A 24,891-nucleotide genomic window follows, 5' to 3' on the forward strand; every position below is an offset into this window, starting at 1 on the left:
ATATATTAGTCTGTGAAATAACAATTTTGATTTTAATCTAGTAACACATTAGTTTAACGAAAAAACAAACCTAACACATTAGTTTAACTAACAAACAAAACCCTTTTGTATTGCTTTTTATTTCCTTCAAAATACTCACCCATATGATGGCTAAGAAAACAATCACCATCTTTTCAAAACGAAGAACGACTCCTCATGGGTGTCGAGTTTTCTTACTATTGAGCAAAACCGTTGTTTTGATTAAGAAAAAAACTTGACAAAAACAAAACTTCAGAACTAACACTCAAGTACTTGGATCTAATTATTTACCATTGAGCAAAACCATTGTTTTGCTTAAGAAAAAACTTGACAAAAACAAAACATTATATCTAACTTTCAAATCCTTGGATCTAGTTATCTACTCTCCATTCTGCGAAGATTTTTAAACTTCACTCCAATACCACCATGATAAACAAGTCTTAAACCTCACTCCGATAAAATGTTAAACAGAGAAACAATAATAGGAATGAAGCCAGATAAAAACAAATAAGGCATTGCACACCCTTATAATAATTAAATTAGATTGTACGATAAATCATCCATTTTTAACAATATCCAAAATTAAGTGCATTTAAAAATATAAAATAACTTGCAATTAACAATTCTACTACCAATTATAAGCACTGGGTCCAACCTAACCATTAAAGTAATCCACTGTACAACTCTTCATTGCCCAGATCTTCGGCGAATGTAAAACTGTTCCTGGGCTCTATATTTCTTGGAAAAGAACACATTCCTTCAAACTCATTCGTTTCTGTGGCTAACGTAACCGGTGCCATGTAGAGCTCTTTTAATCCAAAATCTGTACTTAATGAACAGTACGATGGAGCCGAAAGCAGATTATAGTCTGGAGATGATACCTCCTTCACAAACATTAAACTCTGGGCTAAAGTAGGTGCTAAATTCTCGGAATTCTGGTCCGATAAGGGAGAGTTTGTCACATCCGCCATCGCTAGGGCAACGCGCCCTGAATCATCGTCTGCAATCGAATTTTCCACAGGGAGATCGCACCACGCAGGCTGCGAGGAGTTAGTAGTTTCTTGAAGATTACCCAATTTGAAGGAACCTTCATCCGAACTATGATTACTGCCATGACCCTTCCAGACGTTTGGTCTTACGATTTTCACCGGTTTGGGTTTGAACATATGATTTTGTACAGGAGACGGAAAAGTTGACTCTCTTTTGAGAACCTGCGTATTGCGTTTAGATACACTCATTTGCAGCTTCTTGCTGAGATGAGTGTTCCAGTGGTTCTTGATTTTGTTGTCTGTTCGCCCAGGCAGTCTCTTGGCTATCAGGGACCACCTGCATGCATATTTTTCGGAGAATACATTACAAGTATCTCCTGAACAAATTTGAAATATTGATTTCACTTCTGATTATCCGATTCTTAGATATTTTCAAAGTTTCAGACATAAAAATAGTCTCAGAATCTACCATCCACATAATTTCTACAAACCCAGATCAGATCAGACTTAAAAAACAATAAATTTTACAAATGAAGAAATATATCCTCATACCTATTACCAAGAAGGCGATGCATTCGAATAATAAGCTCCTCCTCATCGGTGGAAATATTTCCGTGGTCAATATCTGGACGAAGATAGTTCAGCCAACGTAATCTACAACTTTTTGCAGACCGCTTAAGACCTGCAAAGCAAAATTTATTATCCCCTTATTCAGCCTCTTAATACACATTACCTCTGCAATATTATATTTACCAGTAGAGATTTTCTACCATTAGAGATTCTCTGAGACTCGCCTGCTTTTTGGGGAAGATTTGTCCATGCACCATCCCCATGAATTCCAATGTAGTGGGACAGAATCATATCCTCCTCTGCAGTCCAAGCCCCACGCTTGAGCCCTTCTACTGAGCTGCTGCAAGGAGATCCACCCATTTTGGATAATTCTTTTTCCCGAACTCCAGTGGTTGATCTCCCTTTGGTCGGACAAGACGCAATAAATCGCATCCACCCTTTTCTTTCACGGTGCCATTTGTGATAAAACCTTTAAAAAAACCCTAACCAGTTCAGTATTAAAAGTTATTTAACCATATTCTATTTAAAATATAACAAAATCATCATAGCAGTTCAGCAACACATGAAATTTACATTAAATGTAACTCAGAATAGACTCAAAATTTGACTGGATTCAACCCCACCTTTAATCTGAAAATGGGGTCGGTCAGGTACTAGAGTAACCTTATTCCCTTCATGTCTATTAACTCTGCTGATTTAACATGTGCTTCACGATGGTACCGTTTACTAAAATGCACATGTGATTTCACTGAAATCATGGGAGGATAGCATTGCAATTTGCAATGCACGGACCATATAAAAGAATAGGAGTTGTTTAAAATGGTTTTTTAACTGCATATTTGGATTCAGCACTCTGGAAACCCTGGGAGGCTTTCATTGTCCAGAAACTAGCTATCAAACTTGCGATTCCAATAAATTCCTGCCGGATTTCGACCCGAAAAACCTGACCCAAAAGCTTTCAAAAAGTCGCGTTATAGACAACTGTGATAAAAGAATATGAAAGTACTGTAACAATTATAATTATGTTTTTTGGTACGGTAACAATTATGTTTTTTTGGTATCTAATTTTAGTAAAAATTATTAAAATTTATAATTTTAAGTGTTTTAATAGGTTTTGATGGTGTTGAACTTATTTCTATTATCAAAAACATAATTCAAACATTTTTAATTTTTTGAAAAACATGATTTACACAATTTTTAAATTTTTTTACTTTGATTCGTGACACTAACTTTCCGTCAATTCCTCAGCCTCCGTAGACTATACGACAGTGAACTCCGTGGCGCTTTTGGTGTCTGATAGCCAGGTAAACTCAGTGTCCTGTAACAGTCTTTGAGTACATTATTGCGCGACCAATGCCAAAGGTCTTTACTGGCTCGCCTAACTGAAGTAAATTCAGTGGGTTGTGCAGGTAGAAAATTGATTGAAAATGAGATCTGTTTGCAATCAAATTAATCATTCGGTGGATTAGTTGAAGTAAATTCGGTGTGTTGAGTGGGTTGAAAACTGATGGAAACTGAGATCTGTTTGCAATCAAATTAATTAGTGTAAAAGATATGTAATGACTGCATTAATTGTTGATTTAGCCTATTGGGGTTTGTAGTTTGAAATTTGATATAAGATAAGATATGTACCAGCTGGATTGAATGAAGCAAACTGAGTGGGGTGTTAGTTTGAAAATTGAATGTAAATGAAATTTGAGATTTGCTTACTAATTGGTTTTTTCAAAAGTAGTTTTATAAATTTTTTTTTTAATTTAAAAAGTTTATAAAAAGAAAAATATCAAAATTATTTATTTTATTATTATAAGTAAGTAAAATTATTTTACTTACTTGTCACAAAAATCTAGAATAATAAAATTATTAATTTTTTATGCCATCATGATTGTGAAATTGTTAGAAAAATAATTGGAATGTTTTTCACTAAATCTTTAAAGTGGAAAACTACTACACTAATAAATATCGTTGATATGCATCATTGATATTTGCTTATAAAATTGGAAAATGCCACTAATCCACATATGCCAACGACATTTACTAATGAGATTATGCTTGATCCAGGTAGATATTGGTGGCCACCCGCCAATTCCACTTCGACCCCATCATTGTTTATTTCAGTTTTTCAGTGCCCTTATTTGTAGCACAATTTACTATTTTTGGCAGTTTTTTGGGTCCTGAACTTCTGAAGCCGTTTTGAGGCCCTAAATGACGTTTTTTGGGAAAACTGAGAGCAACTTGAGTCCATCGATTGATCATTCTCTTCCCAAAGTTGTAGTCCTCGGATAAACCTTTCTTACGAGGTATTGTGCGCATCAAACAAAGATCGTATGCCAAAGTTATGACGTCGAGAAGTTGATGTACCAATTTACCCAAAACGAAGCCCATAGTTTGGCGCTTCATCTCCTAGAGTTAGGGTTTTTTATGTTTAGGGTTTTCCATTGTTTCTCAACAATAAATAGGCCTTCAAGCCTCAATGTAAGACAGTTGAGAGGCATGTAACCACCACATCTCTTCTTAGAGATAAGCTACCATCGCCCTGGCTGGTTTATTTCCATTTCTATTTGTAAGCATATTTCAGTATTTTACATTAATGAAATGAAGTAGTAGTTATGCTGCATCTCTGTATTTATGGTTATTTATGTACTTTATTGCGTTCCTATTTAAATCTGGATCAGTGGTATGAGAGGGGTCTACTCTTTCTCTGTTTCTCTTTGCATGTCCCCAACGAGGTCGGGATATAAGGAGTTAGGGCTTGAACTAGTCGAACCTTTGCAAGACCAGCCTCACAAATCCCGACAGACTTCCATGGCGAATGAAAAAAGTGATGAGGGGGTAAGAGATCCTATCAAAATCTTGCTCGAAGAGGCCCTCAAGCGACAAAGGAACGCGATGATGAACAACTTTTCCCAAATCCTTTAGTGGCTACCCAGGGGCAACACATCTATTTCCAGCACCTACTCTGGAAGCGCCACACCCTTTAAGGTACAATTTAACTTTGAAATTCCCATATTTGAGGGTCAGATAGATGTAGACATTGTAGATAAATGGTTAAATCTGCTAGAAGGGTATTTTTTTGTTCATGATTTTTCCGGTCGGGAAAAGATTACTTTCGCTCTTCTCAAAGCCTCCCCCCACGTCAAGGACTGGTGGGAAACCTATTGCGAGTAGAAGGATGAAAGTACGGCCTCATTTTTTTCAACCGCACCTACTTGGAATTCATTCCAGAATGCCATCAAGGAGTAGTACTACCCTGCCAAAAGCTATGAGGATAAATACATAAAGTGGACCACATTGCAGTAGGGAAGGGACCAAGATGTGTCGGAGTTTACTAATATTTTTCATACCCTTCACACAAAGTTGGGTATCAAGGATTCTGAGCTGCATTTGGTACTCAAATACTGCGGCTACCTACACAGGTACATCTAGGATGAGATGGAGTTCCTAGACATCGCCTCGCTCGGCACGACATACCGATACACTGTCAAGATTGAGCAGAAATTTAAACAGAAAAAGTGAGACTTTGTTTCTGCAAATCCGAAGCAAGGGAAAGGCGCCCCCAAATCGTTGAACAAAGGACAAAGCCAAGGCAGGGTGGCCCAGGACAACCCGCCAAATCCGCAAGCAAAGAACAACACCGTGAAGCCGAAGAAGGACACAGAAAAGTGGTGTGAGTTCCATAAGAGCTCCACTCACAACACAAGTGAGAGTCGGGCCAAGCAGTCACTAGTGGTCGAGCTAAAGTCTTCAGAATCATATGCATGTTCAAACTCTGAGTCAGAACCTAATAAGGGGAATGACAAAGGGAAGCAAATTATCAATGCGAAGCCCAACACCACCATTGCCATCACGAAGATCCAAAAGGAGGAACCTGAAGATCCAAAGGAGGAGGAGTGCCTCTTCCACTCCCAGATGTGGGTGAAGGGCTCCCCGCTACAGTTCATTATCGACAACGGGAGCCAAAATAACCTCATATCGAGAGAGGTCGTGAAGCTGTTGGGCTTACAGACCACAACACATTCATAACCATACACCATCGGGTGGCTTCACCAAGGACGAGATCTTCACGTGAGCTAGCAGTGTCGCCTTACATACAACATCAAGCCCTTTAACGATGAGGTATTGTGTGACGTTTCTCCAATTGATATTTGTGATGTGTTATTAGGCCAACCATAATTATGGAAGTGACATTCTGTATATGAGTCAGGGCCTCGTGTTGTTATTGTTACTTTGGGAAATAGTTTGTTTGCAATAAAATTAATTAGTGTAAAAGATATGTAAACTGAGATCTGTTTGCAATCAAATTAATTAGTGTAAAAGATATGTAATGACTGCATTAATTGTTGATTTAGCCTATTGGGGTTTGTAGTTTGATATTTGATATTTGATATAAGATAAGATATGTACCAGCTGGATTGAATGAAGCAAACTGAGTGGGGTGTTAGTTTGAAAATTGAATTTAAATGAAATTTGAGATTTGCTTACTAATTGGTTTTTTCAAAAGTAGTTTTATAAAATTATTTTTTAATTTAAAAAGGTTTATAAAAAGAAAAATATCAAAATGATTTATTTTATTGTTATAAGTAGGTAAAATTATTTTACTTACTTGTCATAAAAATCTAGAATAATAAAATTACTAATTTTTGATGCGATCATGATTGTGAAATTGCTAGAAAATAATTGGAATGTTTCTCACTAAATCTTTAAAGTGGATAGGACTTTTAAAACTACACTAATAAATATTGTTGATATGCATCATTGATATTTGCTTATAAAATTGGAAAATGCCACTAATCCACATATGCCAACGACATTTACTAATGAGATTATGCTTGATCCAGGTGGATATTGGTGGCCACCCGCCAATTCCACTTGGACCCCATCATTGTTTCTTTCAGTTTTTCAGTTTCCTTATTTGTAGCACAATTTACTATTTTTGGCAGTTTTTTAGGTCCTGAACTTCTGAAGCCTTTTTGAGGCCCTAAATGATGTTTTTTGGGAAAACTGAGAGCAACATGGGTCCATCGAATGATGATTCTCTTCCCAAAGTTGTTGTTCTCGGATAAATCTTTCTGACGAGGTATTGTGTGCAGCAAACAAAGATCGCATGCCAAAGTTATGACCTCGAGAAGTTGATGTACCAATTTACCCAAAACAGGGCCCATAGTTTGGCGCTTCATCTCCTAGAGTTAGGGTTTTTGATGTTTAGGGTTTTCCATAGTTTCTCAACAATAAATAGGCCTTCAAGCCTCAATGTAAGAAAGTTCAGAGGCATGTAGCCACCACATCTCTTCTCAGAGATAAGCTACCATTGCCTTGGCTGGTTTATTTCCATTTCTATTTGTAAGCATATTTCAGTATTTTACATTAATGAAATGAAGTAGTAGTTATGCTGCATCTATGTATTTATGGTTATTTATGTAATTTATTGTGTTCCTATTTAAATCTGGATCAGTGGTATGAGAGGGGTCTACTCTTTCTTTGTTTCTCTTTGTATGTCCCCAACGAGGTCAGGATATAAGGAGTTAGGGCTTGAACTAGTTGAACCTTTGCAAGACCAGCCTCGAAAATCCCGACGATCTCCCATGGTGGATGAAAAAAGTGATGAGGGGGCAGGAGATCCTATCAAAATCTTGCTCAAAGAGGCCCTCAAGCGACAAAGGAATGCGATGGTGAACAACTTTTCCCAAATCCTTCAGTGGCTACCCAGGGGTGACACATCTACTTCCAACAGCTACTCTGGAAGTGCCACACCCTTTAAGGTACAATTTAACTTTGACATTCCCATATTTGAGGGTCAGATAGATGTAGACATTGAAGATAAATGGTTAAATATGCTAGAAGGGTATTTTTCTGTTCATGATTTTTCCGATCGGGAAAAGATTACCTTCGCTCTTCTCAAAGCCCCCCCCCCCCACGTCAAGGATTGGTGGGAAACCTACTGCGAGTAGAAGGATGAAAGTACGACCTCATTTTTTTCAGCCGCACCTACTTGGAATTCATTCCGGAATGCCATCAAGGAGTAGTACTACCCTGCCAAAAGCTATGAGGATAAATACATAAAGTGGACCACATTGCAGTAGGGAAGGGACCAAGATGTGTCAGAGTTTACCAATATTTTTCATACCCTTCACACAAAGTTTGGTATCAAGGATTTTGAGCTGCATTTGGTACTCAAATATTGCGGCTACCTACACAGGTACATCCAGGATGAGATGGAGTTCCTGGACATCACCTCGCTCGGCACGACATACTAATACGCTGTCAAGATTGAGCAGAAATTTAAACAGAAGAAGCGAGACTTTGTTTCTACAAATCCAAAGCAATGGAAAGACACCCCCAAACCGTTGAACAAAGGACAAAGCCAAGACGAGGTGCCTAGGACAACGCGCCAAATCTGCAAGCAAAGAACAACATCGTGAAGCCAAAGAAGGACATGGAAAAGTGGTGTGAGTTCCATAAGAGCTCCACTCACAACACAAGTGAGTGTCGGGCTAAGCAGTCACTAGTGGCCGAGCTAAAGTCTTCAGAATCAGATGCATGTTCAAACTCTGAGTCAGAACCCGATAAGGGAAATGACAAAGGGAATAAAATTATCAATGCAGAGTCCAACGCCACCATTGCCATCATGAAGATCCAGAAGGAGGAACCTGAAGATCCAAAGGAGGAGGAGCGCCTCTTCCACTCCCAGATGTGGGTGAAGGGCTCCCCACTACGGTTCATTGTCTACAGCGGGAGCCAAAAGAACCTCATTTCGGGAGAGGTCGTGAAGCTGCTGGGCTTACAGACCACAACACATCCACAACCATACACCATCGGGTGGCTTCACCAAGGACGGGATCTTCACGTGAGCTAGCAGTGTTGCATTCCATACAACATTAAGCCCTTCAAGGATGAGGTATTCTGTGACGTTTCTCCCCTTGATGTTTGTGATGTGTTATTAGGCTAACCATACTTATGGAAGTGACATTGTATATGAGTCAGGGCCTCGCGTTGTTACTGTTACTTTGGGAAATAATTTGTACAGGATACCCAAGGTAGCACCTCCTACTGCCATCTCTTTGGTTATTGCAAAACAATGCAGTAAGCTCATTTCCAAAACCGGGAAATTTGTTTTCCTAATGATACACCCTCAAGGAAAGAAGAAGACGGTGGCCACGACCTTTAGACATGGCCCCTCCGCACGACTACTACATATGGACAAGGCTGTGGAGGAGTACAAGGACATCTTCACCTCCCCCACAAGGGTTCCTCTACACTGTCAGGTCAAGCACTCCATCGATCTGACCCCAGGTGCGCCGTTACCCAATGGACCAATCTATTGGCGCTCCCTTATGGAGAATGATGAAATCAAGAGACAGATTCAGGAGCTACTGCATAAATGTCACATCCGACCGAGTTCATCACCTTGTGGGAGCCTGATCGTGTTGGTATAGAAGAAGGATGGGACTTGGATACTCTGTATTGACTATCAAGTGCTGAAGAAGATCATTGTCCGAAATAGGTACCCAATCCCACAGATTGGTGATCTTTTGGACCAATTCAAGGGGGCAAAATATTTCAGCAAGATTGATTTGAAGTTAGGATATCACCAGGTACCAATCGAACCCTCCGATGTGTGGAAGACTGCCTTCAAAGCCAATGAGGGCCTTTTGAATGGTTGGTTATGCCTTTCGGGTTGACAAATGCTTCTGCAACCTTCATGAGGCTAATGGATGACATATTGTGGCCATTCACCAACTCATTTGTAGTGGTATACTTGGATGACATCCTGATATTCAGCCAGAGTTGGGAAGAGCACCTCCACCACATCCGACATGTTCTCCAAACACTGCGGCAACACAAGTTATGTCCCAATTTGGAGAAATGCACTTTTGGCATGACCCAAGTTCAATATCTGGGATACATTATTGATGAATAAGGGGTGCATGTGGATCCAACCAAGATCCAAGTCATTCGAGATTGACCATCTCCAACCACTCTGACAAAGCTGTGTAGCTTTATGGGTCTTGCCAACTTCTACCGCAGGTTCGTGTTAGGATTTTCTCATATCACTTGGCCCTTGATTCAAGTCACCAGGGGAGGAGCGAAAGAAAAATTATTTTGGTTTGAATCTCAACAGAAGGCATTCATAGATTTGAAACATCGCCTCTGCTCGGCACTAGTGCTCACATTACCAGACTTGCAAAAACCATTTGAGATCGAGACAGATGCCTCTGACTATGCTGTTGGGGCAGTCCTTACTCAACACGGGCATCTAATGGCATATCACAGTGAGACACTTTCAGACACAGTCCAGAAGTTTCCCACTTATGACAAAGAGATGCATTCCATTGTGCAGGCCTACCGACAATGGAAGCATTACATTTTGGGGAAGGAAACGGTCATCCACACAGACCACCAACCCCTGGAGTTCATATAGACGTAAGGGAAGTTGCAAAATGATCGCTATTAGAAGTGGTCCACATACCTGCAACAATTCCATTTTAATATTAAGTATAAGAAGGGCAACACCAATAATGTTGCAGATTGCCTCAGTCGACCACCAATCATGGCGTTAACCACCGTGCTTAACTTTTGTGGGCACAAGACTTCTAATTGTCCACTTCTCTACAAAAGCGACCCAAAATTCAGCCACACATACTAGACACTCTTGGAGGGTCAACATGTTCCAGATTTTCACCTCAAGGATGCCCTGTTATGCCACCTAGGTCAATTTTGTGTTCCTTCAAATGAGCGTGCCAAGATGATTTGGGAAGCACACTATAGTCGAGCTACTGGGCATTTCGGGGTGGAGAAAACGGTGGCAGTACTACAAAAGTATTGCTATTGGCTGAATCTTCGACAGGATGTCGGGAAGTACATCATAATCCTGCATTGCTTGCACCATTGCCAAACTGACCATTAAGAAGCAAGGCTTCTATACTCTGTTACCTACTCCTAGTCGACCTTGGGAATCCATCACCATGGATTACATGTCGGAACTTCCTTCTACTAAGCATGGAAACGACTGTGTTTTTATGGTCGTCGATAGTTTCTCAAAGATGGCCATTATGGTGGCCTGCAAGAAGAATATCACAGCAGAAGCCATTGCTAAACTCTTCTTTGAATGAGTGTGGGTATACTTTGGGATCCCACATTCTATCATCTCAGATCGAGACAACATGTTCCTCAGTACATTTTGGTCCAATCTCTCGTTGATGCTGGACACCAAACTCACTAAGTCCACAACCTTCCATCCCCAAACTGATGGCGAGACGGAGGTTGTCAACAGGATGATCGTACACATTTTGCACATGTACAACTCAAAGCATCCACACACATGGGATGAGAGTCTCCCCTATGTCCAACACAACTATAATCAGGCTCTCCACAACTCGACTGGCCACAACCCTTTTTAGGTGGGCTTGGGATTCCAACCACTATGTCCCATTGATGTGGCCATGCCATTTGCAGCTACTTAGGCAGATTCAGTTCATGTCTAGTCCGAAATAGATAAGGAGAATAGCTTCATTGAGCACATCCAACATATTCGCCAGTAGGTCCACGACATTCTGGAGAAATCAAATGCCAAGTATAAGCAACGACATAATCAACATCAGGTGCCACACAAGTTTCAGGTGGGTGACAAAGTCTGGTTGCATTTGCAAAAGGAACGCCTTACCGAAGCCTATTGGAAACTCAAACCACTCTGATATGGTCCCTACACCATTACCAAGGCTGTGGGAGACAATGCATTTGAGCTCAACATTCCCCCATTCCTTGGATTGCACCCAGTGTTCAATGTGGACCGCCTTCGGCCATACTTTCTACCATTACTAGACACATCCGACATTGCATAACAACTCACACCAACAGAGTTAAATCCAAATTGCATGGAACAAGTTGCAACTGATCGGATCATGGACACGCAGATCAAGCACACTCGCCAGCAAAATATCCAACTGTATCGAGTTGTCAAAGTAGGCCAACTCCTTCACTAGGGTAAGTGCCTCACCAAGGACCAAGTTCAACAGAAGTTTCCTCATCTCATGGAGGAACTCGACGCAATGGGGACCATTGCTTCCTAAAGGGGGAGGAATGATCCAGGTGGATATTGGTGGCAACCCGCCAATTCCACTTGGACCCCCACCATTGTTTTTTTTAGTTTTTTAGTTTCCTTATTTGTAGCACAATTTACTATTTTTGGCAGTTTTTTGGGTCCTGAACTTCCAGAGCCGTTTTGAGGCCCTAAACGATGTTTGTTTAGAAAAATGGGAGCAACATGGGCCCATGGACCAACGTTATTTTTCTCAAAGTTGTAGTCCTTGGATAGATCTTTCTAATGAGGTATTGTGTGCGTCAAACAGAGATCGTATGCCAAAGTTATGACCCCAGGAGTTGATGTACCAATTTACCCACAACGGGGCCCATAGTTTTGCACTTCATCTCCTAGGGTTAGGTTTTTGGATGTTTAGGGTTTTCCATTGTTTCTCAACAATAAATAAGACTTCAAGCCTCATTGTAAGACAATTCAGAGGCATGCAGCCGCCACATCTCTTCTCAGAGATAAGCTACCATCGCCATAGCTGGTTTATTTCCATTTATACTTGTAAGCATATTTCAATATTTTACATTAATGAAATGAAGTATTAGTTCTATTGCATCTCTGTATTTATGTTTATTTCTGTACTTTATTGCATTCCTATTTAAATCCAGATCAATGCTAGTTGGCGACCAACCTGTGTGGGGCAGATTCGTTGACTACGGTTGACCATGATTGAAGAGGGTTGATGGGTTCGATCATGATTGACGGAGGTTGATCGTGGTTGATAATGGTTGAATGAGGTTGGCCATGGTGAACCATTAATGTAACAATGTATTCATGTTACATCAATCTAACAATGTTATATCAATGTTGACCATGATTACATTGTTACATTAATGGTGACCATGGTTGATCGTTGTCGATCATGGTTGACAATGAATGATGTTACATTAATGTTAATGTTAAAACTACATTAATATTATGGTCATGGGGAAAAACTGGGTTGGTGATTACCGTATTATGTAAACTATGAAATCAATATTCATATCCCCCATGAGTGAAACCAACAAAAAAAAATGTTACAATTTTGTTTGCATTTATGGTTGATGTTGATTGATGAGGTTGACCATGGTGAATGAGGGTGACAATGGTTGAAGAAGGTAAACCATTATTGGTCAAGGAAAATTATGGTTTACCTCAGTTGACCATGATTAAAAATGCGTACCATGGTTGACCAAAGATTAAGAGGGAAGATTATGGTTGAAGTGGGTTGACCATGGTTGAAGAGGGTCAATAATGTTGGTCAAGGTAGACCATGTATAACCTTAATTAAACATGATTGACAATGATTACCATGCCTGTCCAGGGATTAAGAAGAAGATTATGGTTGACAATGTTTGGTTACTATTATTGTGTCTTACCAATGATAAAAAGGATAGATAATGGTTGACCTTCATTTATTATGGTTACGTATGGTTGACCATAGTTCGGCATGTTGGCTATGGTGTACCATGGGTTAACCATGGTAGACCTTGGTTGTCCATGTCTTGTATGGTTAAATATGGTTTATATGATTGACCATGAATGTGCATGTTTGACCATGTTTCCCCGCAGTTGAACATGGTTGTACTAGGTGTATCACATTTTGATGTTGGGCTATGTTCAATTGTTTGCAAAGTTAGACAATGTTTGTCACATTGTGATGTTTGATAAATTTTGTACCACTATGATATCACGACATGTTTGTCATAATGTTACTTAGGTTTGTTTATCATATTAGTTCATTTGTACCAATGTGACACTAGTTTTTTTTTTATCACAATGTCCAAGCCTTTATTTTCATAATAGTTTTACACACCCACATTATGTTGTTAGTTTTGTAATGTCATATTGAAACAATGTTTTTCTAATTATGATGTTGGATAAATTGTAGTTATGTCACATTATTGGATAAATTATTTGTCATTTTTGTAATATCACATTGTAATAATATTTTTCGCAATGTGACTTTCAATATGCTCCAATGTAATATGAGGTTGTGACAATGTTTGCCACATTGTGATGTTGGATATATTGCAATGTGATATCACAATACAGTAGTGATTGTCACATTATGATATTAGATATACTACAATGTAATATCACATTTAAACAATGTTTATCACATTATGACATTCGATATATAGCAATGTAATATCACATTCCAACCATGTTCATCACATGTTTGGACATTCAATAAATTACAACATAATGGCACATTGCTTTAATGTTTGTCACATTGTGACATCAGGTTATGTTTTCCATATTTCAACATTTGATAGATTTCATAAACATTTTGGTGTCGGAACATGTTTCTTTATTACAATGTGACATTGGTTTGTTTCTCGCATTAGTTCATTTTTCATAATGTGATGCTAGTTTCTTTTATCATAATGTCCAAACAATTGCTTTCGTAGTGGTTTCACATTGCGACAATGTTTGACCCATTGTGACAATGCCACATTGTTGAATAAATTGTTTGTTAGTTTTCTAACGTCACGTTGCGACATTGGATAAATTGCAATGTAAATTTTTCACATTGTGATATTGGATAAGTTTTTGTACCATTCTAACTTCTCAACATATTTGTTACAATGTGGCATTGGTCTTGTTATCATGTTAGTTCATTTATCATAGTGTGACACCAATTTTCTTCTTCACGATTTTTTTACACAACCACATTATGTTGTTAATTTTGTCATGTCACATAGCGACAAAGATATTTATTCAGCGAAATGCGACATGTAAATTCTTTTTCCATTCCATGTTCATGTTATTTTATTTGCACAAGCACATTGTGATGACCTATAATGTTCATCAAAGAGAAACATCTATTACTTTTTTATGACAATTGTGATGGTTTGTTTGTCCTACATTAGGATGATGTTTTTCATCACATTGTTTGAGCATTTATTTCATAGTATTTTGACACCATTTTTGTTGCACAATTGCATTGAGATATTAGTTTTTTATAATGACATTTTGATGATGGGTTTTGTTTATCAAACTACAACGCGCCCATTTTTGTTGCTTGTGACAATGAGACAAATAATTGTCTTTTAAAATTAAAAAAATTGTTTTTTTTAACAAAACCTTAAAACAATAAATATCACAAAAATACCTATTCATATTATTGGTTATAATATTATGTTTTTACTTCTATATAATAACGTTATATTAATTTTAAAAACATATTATTATTATTATAAAATTAAAATATATATATATATATATATCCCAAATCGAACCATTATATGCCATGCTCACCATTAAATAAAATTTACAATAAATGATAAATTATTTTAAAATAATTACTTTTAAAAATATACGGGGTCCATCCGAATCATTAAAGTGAGGAGATGATAGCTCCTTCACAAACACTAACTCTGGGCTAAAGCATGTGCTAAATTCTCAGAATAAGGAGATTTCTGGTCCGCTAAGGTAGAGTTTTTAACGACTCTTCCAGAAATATTAACATCCGCCATTCGCTAGAGAAACGATTTTCCACAAGTCTCTCGCACCATGAAGGCTCGGAGGAATTAGTATCTTCAACATTACCCAAATGCCTGGAGCAACTAGTAGTTTATTCAACATTACACAATCTGGAGGAAGCAGGGTTGCAGGAATTAGTAGCTTCTTCAACATTACGCAATTCCAAGGAACTATGATTTCTGCCATAACCGTTACAGCCGTTTGTTTTACGAGGGTCGAATACATTGGATTGGGTTTTACTTTATGAGGGTCGAATACATTGGATTCGATATGCATGTTTGTTGCTGATTTGATATGAGCAATTTCGGCTAGCGTTAACTTAGGACAACTCAGATCAATTCGTTCTCTTAATAATTGGTGATTCATTTCCAGGTGCTTAAACATAAGATTTGAAAGTCACATGTTTCAAATTTTTTTAAGGTCGGTTTTACTAGTTCCTCAAATGTAGTAATTCAAGGTTTTGTTTTTAAGTTATGAAAGTTTTATTTCGCAAACACTATTTTTTTTTACTGAAGCAAGAGACAATCCTTCTATTTCATTAAAGCAAAAATAATGTTACAAGATATACAAAAACTGTCCATCTTCATGGACTCAAGAGAAACAAAGGGCATCCCACCATAAACATGGCTCCCCCTACAACAGTCATTATCAAACTCTCAAATTACATTAAACATAGGGCTCAAAGGTTCTCCATCCCCGTGAAAAACTTCGGTACCTTCCACCTCTGCTGCCCGGAGAATCCACAACTATCACCACCGACCATACTTCTCGCGCCATCCACCGGCTGTGGGAAAAAGCGTCCCAATGAGATTCGTGAAGAAAAAGACCTGGCCCCACCAAAACAGCACTGTCATTTCTGACCGTAGATCCTGACGACTAGATCCGATGGCCAGGAGCAATCTCGTGCTGCCAAGCTGACCTGAAGTTAGTGAGCGATGGGGAGCAGTATTGCATACCACCCCACCGCCACGTGTAAGAATCCTTATGGGATCGCTGCCAAAAAACCAATACCATTTACCACTCAGGACTGTAGTGATAGTTTGGAAACTGCTGAGAACCCTGTTTTCCGATAAGAAAGTTGTTTGAAGGGATATTGTCGTCGCCGGAAATCCCTCCAATCTAGACCGATGAACTGCTCGATTAATCCCGGTCGCCGAATTGCCTAGTTTGATCCGACGGCTGAGGATTATTCCACAACTCCTAAAACCACTGAACATTATTGCTTCCTGCCAGCGAAATTGATAACTTGCATGATCAATCCCTGCCGTAGAATCACATAGCATGATCTGGCAGCTGAGGATCATTTCGCCCCGACTAAGTTCACTGAACATTAGTGTGCGATGAGGGCGGTATTTTAGCCGACCCCACCACCACGTGTTGCCCTCTGTATGGAATCACTCCAAATTCGGCCAAACCATTTCCTGCTTGTGAGGGTTGCAATCGTCAGAAAATATCTCTCGGCCCAGTAAACCGAACTCGGACGAAAAACCTCTGGTATTGTTATCGCCGAGAGCACCCGAGATTCTACCTATTGTTTTGTTTTCTCTGCCTGTGATCTGAAAGGACGAAACCTTCACCAGTCGATCTTTCTTAGACGAACCAGGGCCCCCTGAAAGATTAACCACTGGAATCTCTAAAACAATGCTGACTTGATATAAAATGGTCGACAAAGCACTGTTACCCCCTGAAGACCTGAAAGTATAACAAATAAGAAACATAGAACACAAGAATCAACTGGATTCCGTCTCCATGGCCCTACTTCGAAACACAAGCCTGTCTTCATCTGCGTGATCATAACATTTCGCTTTTAACCTATTCTGAGGCATATCTTGCCAGACAAAAGCAACCCTGTTCTCTGTGTTGATCACTCCTTGATTGGCAAGAAGATCAACCACTTTATTTGCCGATCTTCTTACATGTTTAAAGCTAACAGTCCGAAGGCTCTGGAGGTGCTGCTGAATCCGTTGAAAGCCCTGAATTAGACACCAGTTCCTCGAGACTTTTTCCGGTCTTGATCCCCAGTTGATCCTCTTCACTGAATCAATGATTAACTCTGAATCAGCTTCAACAATCATATTTTGCCGATTATCCTGTTTCAAGAAATCTAAGCACTACTCCATAGCCATCAATTCCACCATGTTGTTCGTTGCTCTTCCTAAATGGCAGTGGAAGATGAAAATAACTTCACCATACTCATCCCTTAACACTCCTCCGTAAGCCACAGAGCCCGGGTTGCCCTTTGAAGCCCCATCAATGTTGAATTTCAAAAAAGCAATTGGGGGGAGGATGCCAAAAGTCAAGCTCAGAAACTAGGGAGAAAACTTTCCTGTCCCATCCCTAAGGAATATGACCCTGCAGACCTAGATCATTGAGAGTTTTCAAATCCGCATCATAAGGAGGGTTCTTGGGGAGATTTCACACAATAGTGCCAACCGTTGCCTTGATTTGTTTTAAGATCTGCTCAAAAAGGCTTTGGGATGACCTCTTTTCATTCTTGAAGATTCTGTTGTTTCTTTCTTTCCAGACATTCCAAATAATGAAACTTGGCATGATGACCCATGCTGAGCTAAGAATCTCATTGTCTGAAAAGGTTCTTCTCCATATGTTTAGGGTATTGATGATGCTCCGTTTGTCCCTGTCAGACTATTGAAAAATGGTGGCAAACGAATCCCATAAACTGGAGGTGAATATGCAATTATTGAGAAGGTGCTCCATAGTTTCCTCTTAGGATTCACAAATATGACATTTGGAAGGCCCCAGGACACCCCTCTTCCTGATATTCTCCCAGGTCACGATTTTCTTATGCTAGACTAGCCACATGAAGAGTTTAATCTTCATCCATCCTTGATGTTTCCATAGGTTTTGCCAAGTCTTGTCTGGAGCTTGAGAGATGAGGTCAAGGAGAATGAGTTTTGCTTCTTTGAGATTAAAGGCACCCTCACTTTTGTTACCCCATCTTAGCTAGTCATGATCCCCTGATTTCAAAATCTTCCTTTGCTTTAACATATTATTTAGAGTCTCTGATTTAGCCTTTAGGGGGTTTTCATTCTTGAACTCAAAGTTCCTCCAGGTTCTCCATTTTCCACTACTTTCGGTTTAGATCCAAAAGTCTTCTACTTTAGATAATCCTTTAATATCTGTATCCTCCTTGAGATCCCTCATGTCTTCCTTCAACAAAATAGGTTCTTGTTGCCATCTGTCCTCCCAGAATAAGGCATGGTTTCTATCTCTGATTTCCCAGAAGCTGTTTCCTTGGACTAAGCCCCTATTGTCCCAGGCATTTTTCTAGATGTGAGAGCCCTTGTTGACTCCTGACATTCTTATTAGATCTTTATTTTGCCACATGTGTGCATATTTTTCTTTCCATATCCTTGCCCATTGTGCCTCAGGATCTTTAACCCATCTCCACCATAATTTAGCTCCTAAAGCCTTGCTTTGATTCTCAGGATCATCCAGACCAAGTCCTCCATAGCTTTTGGGTTTGCATATTTTTTCCCATGCTACTAGGGCCCATTTCTTTCTTTCTTCCCCCTTGCCCCAAAGAAAGTCTCTTTGCATGTTTCTAAATTGCTACAGAACACCTTTGGGGGCTGGGAGAGCTGATAACATGAAGACTGGAATTGATTGAAGGACTGCCTTGGTTAACACCAACCTTCCTGCCAAATTTAAAGATTTGAAAGTCCATTTCCTAATATTATCTTGCAGTTTGCTTATCACTAGCTCCCATATGCTCTTGTGTAAAGGATTGGTCGTTAGAGGGACTCCTAAATATTTTGAAGGGAGGATCTCCCTTTAAAAGCCCAAAATTCTTGAAATATTTTTCTTAATAGCAATCTGAGTATTGAAGAAAAAAATCTTAGATTTGGAGAGATTAACTTCCATACCTGAAGCCATGGCGAAGTCTCTCAGGATTTGCTTATAAGCTAGAGCTTCTTTGACCGTGGGGATGCCTTGCAGCATGGTATCGTCCACAAATTGTTGATGTTTTAAAGCTTGACCATCTTCAGTAAGTTGGAGACCTTTGAATTTTCCAACTTCTTTAGCATGCCTGATAGATCTACCCAACCCTTCCATCATAAGAATGACGAGAAAGGGAGAGAGTGGATCTCCCTGTTTGAGGCCTCTTGAAGGAATGAAAGTCTCTAAAGGAGAACCATTAAAAAGAATTGAAAAGCTAGGAGAAGTTACTAGGGCCATTACCCATCTGATCCAATTGTTATCAAACCCAAATCTAAGAGAACTTTTCTGATATAGTTCCAGTTCAGCTTATCATAAGCTTTGGCTATGTCCAACTACATGATCATTCTAGCTTTCCTCTTGCTTGGTAGTGAGTGCGCCACCTCATGAGCTTGAATTATATTGTCGAGGATTTTCCTGCCTTCCACGTATCCAGATTGTTCCCCTGACACCAAGGTGGGGAGAAGAGGCTTAAGTCTATTGGCCACAACCTTGGATATTATCTTGTAAACAACATTGCATAGGGAAATGGGTCTGAATCTCTCAAGAGTTAGAGCTGAATCTTGTTTAGGGATCAAGGCAATAAAGGTGGTATTTAGCTCTTTCAGAATGGTTTTGTCCCTTCTGGAGTCTTCCACAACCTTCAGAACATCTTGTTTAACAATATACCAGCAAGCTTTGAATAAATCCACATTGAAACCATCCGGACCTGGTGCCTTACCATTTTGCATTTCTTTTTGGACCTCACTAATCTCATCTTCCGTCACTGGTCTATTAAGGTTGAAATTGTCCTCATTGGAAACTAGCTTTGGAATATTTCTAGATATAACCCTAATAGATTGTTCCCTATCTATACAGGATTCCTGAGCAATACCACGAAAGTGTTGAACCAGTACTACTGCTATTTCTCCATGAGAATGAAGAAGATTACCATCTTCATCCTTGATAGTAGAAATCTTGTTGTGAGCTATGTTTGCCACAATGGATCTATGGAAAAATCTGGTACATTGCACTCTAGATTTTTGCCTCCAGAAAATCTCCTCTTGTTACAGAAGTTCTCCCATTCTTGTTGATACCTGGTTGCCTGCTCATTTATGACCTTATCAAAACCCTCCCTAATAAGGGTTTGGTTGAGTTCCCATTTTTCCTTCAACATGATTTTTTCCTTCAAAAATGTTACCAAACTCCTTCTTGTTCCACTCCTTGAACCTGAGTTTGATATGTTTTAGCCTTTTTTGGAGTAGGAATATGTTTGTGCCTTGAATGTTTAATTCTTCAGCCCACCAGATGGCTATGTTGTTGGCGAAATCTGGGTGGGAAAGCCAAATGTTTTCAAATCTGAAAGGTCTATTCCTGGGGAGCTAATACCCTGCATTTCCAGTTGCACGGGCTAGTGATTAGAGCCTCCAAAGGGGAGAATTCTTGCCACTATGTCCTTATCCTCGAGCATAAGATCCTCTGAGATGATGAATCTGTTTAATTTGGAAGCCACCTAAGACTCTCCTCCTCTTTTATTGTTCCAAGTATAGGAACCATTACTCATACTAATATCCAATAATTTCATAGTGTCTATGAAAGAAAGTAAAGCACAAGAATCTTTATTTAGAATTCTGGTGCCCCCTTTTTTCTCAGACAATGATTTGATCATATTGAAATCCCCCCCAAGATCCAAGGGATACTTGCATGTCTTTCCCTAAGATCCTGCAGGGAGTCTAAAAGCTTGAGTTTGCCATCCAATCTTTGGGGACCATACACATTTGTTACCAAGTAGGCTTCCTTATCTCCCACTGGCTGAATGACCATTGATAGATAATCCTTGGCTGCCTATGCATCTATAATGTCAATTTTTTGGGGGTTCCAAAGTGTGAGAATGCCACCAGTTGTATTCTCTGCTTTGACTTCCAGAAACTCAAATCTATTGAGCCATTTATTGTGAATCTCTTTTATTTTCTAAATGGAACATTTAGTTTCTTGGATGAAGATTACATCCGGTGCTGCTTGTTTCATTCTATTACTGAGTAACTTTTGTTTTCTTTTACTGCCTAGGCCTCTAATATTCCAAGAAGTGAATTTCATTATTAAATATTGTAAAGGAGTAACTGGATAGGTCTTTCATCTTACCTGAGTCTATCATTAGCTTTCCACTTTCCATCAAAAGCTCGTTCTGCCAAGCCCGGTGTGGTTTTCAAATCTTTCACTCCTTCGCTGCTCTGCCTTTTATGAGTACCTTGCTTTTCTATTCCTGTGTTCTAAGTTTTCCATAAGAACAACTGTTGAACTCTATTGAACTCCTCTGGAGGTAATGAATCCACTCCCTCCCTGGTTCCTTGTTTCAAGAATCCTTCTAGATCTAGATTCTCTTTCTCAAGAATCTCCTGTAGTTCATGATCTTCCATTTCCATCACCCTCTGGGTCATTTCCAGATCCATCTCCAGTTCTGTGTTGCTCATCATGTCTTCTTTCTGTCTGTTAATGGTTTGTGTTTGCTCCTCATTTTTTCCGTTCTCCTCATTCTCTGGAGTGTCTCCCTTGGCATGATCTGTTTTCGTTATCCCCTCTTCCTCTTCTAGTGCTTGAAACCTGTTTTGACTGGCTTGTTGCCTATCATTTTGATGTGTCTTCGATCCCCTCTTGCTCCATTTTCCTTTCTGGACCACTTTGTGAAAGCTTTCAGTGTCTTTCATGGTATTGGTTTTACTGTTATTTTCAATCTTACTAAGTGGGCAATATCTTAATAGATGCCCATGTTCATGACATTTACGACATCTGAATGGGATGTGCTCATAATCCACGGTTTGTACCCATTCTTCATCAAACACTTCCAATATGACCTCATCCGGCAGAGCTCCAGAAAGATCCATCTCCACACATATTCTTGCAAAGGATGTGTATTGTCCTCTTCTGGTGGCCTCGGAAGCTTTGACAAAACATCCTAACTTATTTCCTATGTCAGAAAGGGATTCTAGTTGCCAGTAATCTAAAGGTAGAGAGTAGAGTCTTACCCAGACCCGGACTGAGGTAAAAGTTTCATGTTCTAGGACAAAATTCATGATCCAAGGTCTCATATACAACCCTGCTGCTGCCTAAAAGTAGGGCCCTCCTTCAAATACTCTGTCCTTAGCTTCAATGTTTGCAAAGACTACCGTAAAGAATCCCTTTGACCCAAGATGTAGTTTTATGCTTCCTTTTGGTTTCCAATGGTATTTAATCCAAGATTGTAAAGCTTTTTCAGTGGGCCATAAACCCATGAACTTACAAATGATTGCATAAGTCTGCATGTGGTCCCTATGCTCCTGCAGAGCAGGATCATTCAAAACTAGTCTCGTGTGATAGTAGTCTTGGGTTTGCATGGGCTCCTTTGAGTTTTGTCTTTTGTGCCCTGTTCCTTGTCCGCTTCCTTGCTTTCTTTATTGTTGTTATTCTCTTTGGATTCAGAGCCCTCCTGCTCCCTTTCTCTATCTATTTGCTTTTCAGCTAAAGGATCTATATCCTCTTCTACTGGTTTTTTCCCTCTACTGGCTACTACCTGCTTGTAGGAGGGAGTGGAGCTCCCTCCTTTACGGCCTTCCATGGAGAACGAACTTTGCTAACCTGTAACCCTAGCTTCAAAATCGCCCTCCGCTAACGATTCCCCTTCTCTCTGGTCGGCTCTATTTCACAAACATTATCATATTATGAATTATGAATCAAATAATATACATCATAAATTTGTTGTTATTTTTATATTATTGCATTAATATATCATAATAATTTTAAGTTTTGCAAATTTTATAGTGCAAACATTATCATATTATATGAATTATGAATCAAATAATATACCTCATAAATTTGTTATTTTATATTCATTGCATTAATACATCATGGTAATTTTAGTGAGGGTTAACAAAGCTTATCGCCAAATAAGTTTAAGTTTTCTCAAAATTCATTTCCATTTTCTACAAATTTTATTTTTCAAATATTATTATATTATGAATCCAAAAAAACAAAAGATCTCTTTTTAATGAAAAAAATGAAACTTATATTTGTTCACCCTTCAAAATTGAAAAAAAAAAAACTAAAAAACTAGGCAATGCCTCTTGCTTCATTTGATAGAAACCTCAATTATCTTAGACTTCATAGTAAACATAACATGGCACAATAAGAGTCAAAAACCTCTGCACACACGAAGCAAATATGCCTCTGCAATTAGCATCCTTAGGAAGGATGAATTTCCTCAACAATTTATGGTTTCAGTTTACTTCTCTTTTTTCATGCTTTCACTTTCCTCCCTAGCATTTTATCACTGGCCCCTTCTTCTCCTCATAATAGATGGGGATAAAATATTCTAGTAAAGTTTAAGTAACTCTTATATATTAAATTATTAAAACACTATCTAATTTTTTTATTTATCAAATAAAATTTATATACTTTTCATTCTCAATAAAAATTTGGCATATTTTTAATATTTATTAAATACTTTAAAACATTATATGAATTATGTATTTAAAACATACATTGAATTTATATAACTTTATACTTAATGTAAATTTAATATATTAATTAAATTTATATTTTAATAAAGTAAATATTTTTAATATTTATTAAATACTTTAAAACATTATATGAATTATGTATTTAAAACATACATTGAATTTACATAACTTTATACTTAAGGTAAATTTAATATATTAATTAAATTTATATTTTAATAAAGTAAAAAGTATTACTCACATCTTATCAATTTCACATATTGAATTTATATTTCAATTAATTAATCAAAATAAACATTTTCATAGTTTAAAATTTATTTTTAGAAATATTATAAATTAAAATATTTTTAATCTTATCATTTTATTTTGAAATAATAATACAAATTATTTGGCCCCTAGCATTTTATCACTGGACCCTTCTTCTCCTCATAACAGATGGGGAGAAAATATTGAAGTAAAGTTTAAGTAACTTTTATATATAAAATTATTAAAACACTATCTAATTTTATTATTTATCAAATAAAATTTATATACTTTTCATTCTCAATAAAAATTTGGCATATTTTTAGTTTTTATTAAATACTTTAAAACATTATATGAATTATGTATTTAAAACATACATTGAATTTATATAACTTTATACTTAATGTAAATTTAATATATTAATTAAATTTATATTTTAATAAAGTAAAAAAGTATTACTCACATCTTATCAATTTCACATATTGAATTTATATTTCAATTAATTAATCAAAATAAACATTTTCATAGTTTAAAATTTATTTTTTAGAAATATTATAAATTAAAATATTTTTAATCTTATTATTTTATTTTGAAATAATAATACATATTATTTGGCATATATAGATAATCTTTATCATTATTTAAAACATAATCAAAATCTCAATTTTTTTTATATATAATAATTATTATTTAATTGAAAACATAATCAAAATCTCAATTTCTTTATATATGATGATGATGATGGTTACCATCCACTGAGACCAATCTTTGGTCTATCGAACCTAAAGAAACGAATTATTTAGTTTGATTTAAGATTTTATTCCTATGCTCAAAAATCTTGGAGAGAAGACTCCCGAGCTCACTGTAATTTTGACAACGTAAAAGGCTAGGAAGGTTAGTATTGCAACAAAGATTTTGAAATTGAGATCTAATGTGGTTGTACGTGGGGCACTCTAAGAGGAAGTGATTTTCATCATCGATGTTCGTATTCTCACAGAGATGGCAGAACCATTCCATCCATGGTGTTTTAGGAACTTCCCAATGACCCTTTTCACTATGGAGCTCATGAGAGTTCGTTCTAATCTTGGCTATA

General features: G+C 38.0%; 1 protein-coding gene across 2 annotated transcripts in view; it reads right to left on the reverse strand.

The window, feature by feature from the left end:
• Window positions 1–586: 586 nt before the first annotated feature.
• The window catches only part of LOC149244745 (transcription factor MYB3-like), a 44,272-nt gene continuing 19,967 nt past the window's right edge, over window positions 587–24,891 (reverse strand). The window contains exons 1-3 of one of the 2 annotated variants that reach the window (XM_089368055.1): window positions 1,778–1,999; window positions 1,560–1,689; window positions 587–1,344 (exon numbers count right to left, since the gene is read on the reverse strand). In XM_089368055.1, coding sequence (XP_089224181.1) covers window positions 681–1,344; window positions 1,560–1,689; window positions 1,778–1,937 — 954 coding nt within the window. In that variant the 5' untranslated portion in view covers window positions 1,938–1,999 and the 3' untranslated portion in view covers window positions 587–680. Of the gene's footprint in view, window positions 1,345–1,559; window positions 1,690–1,777; window positions 2,000–24,891 lie in introns of those variants that run through there. The other variant, XM_089368057.1, reaches the window with a different exon arrangement.

The sequence above is a fragment of the Pinus tabuliformis genome, chromosome 8 (genome assembly GCF_031772625.1).
Source record: "Pinus tabuliformis cultivar Carrire ecotype Pingquan chromosome 8, CPIR1, whole genome shotgun sequence".
NCBI lineage: Eukaryota > Viridiplantae > Streptophyta > Pinopsida > Pinales > Pinaceae > Pinus > Pinus tabuliformis.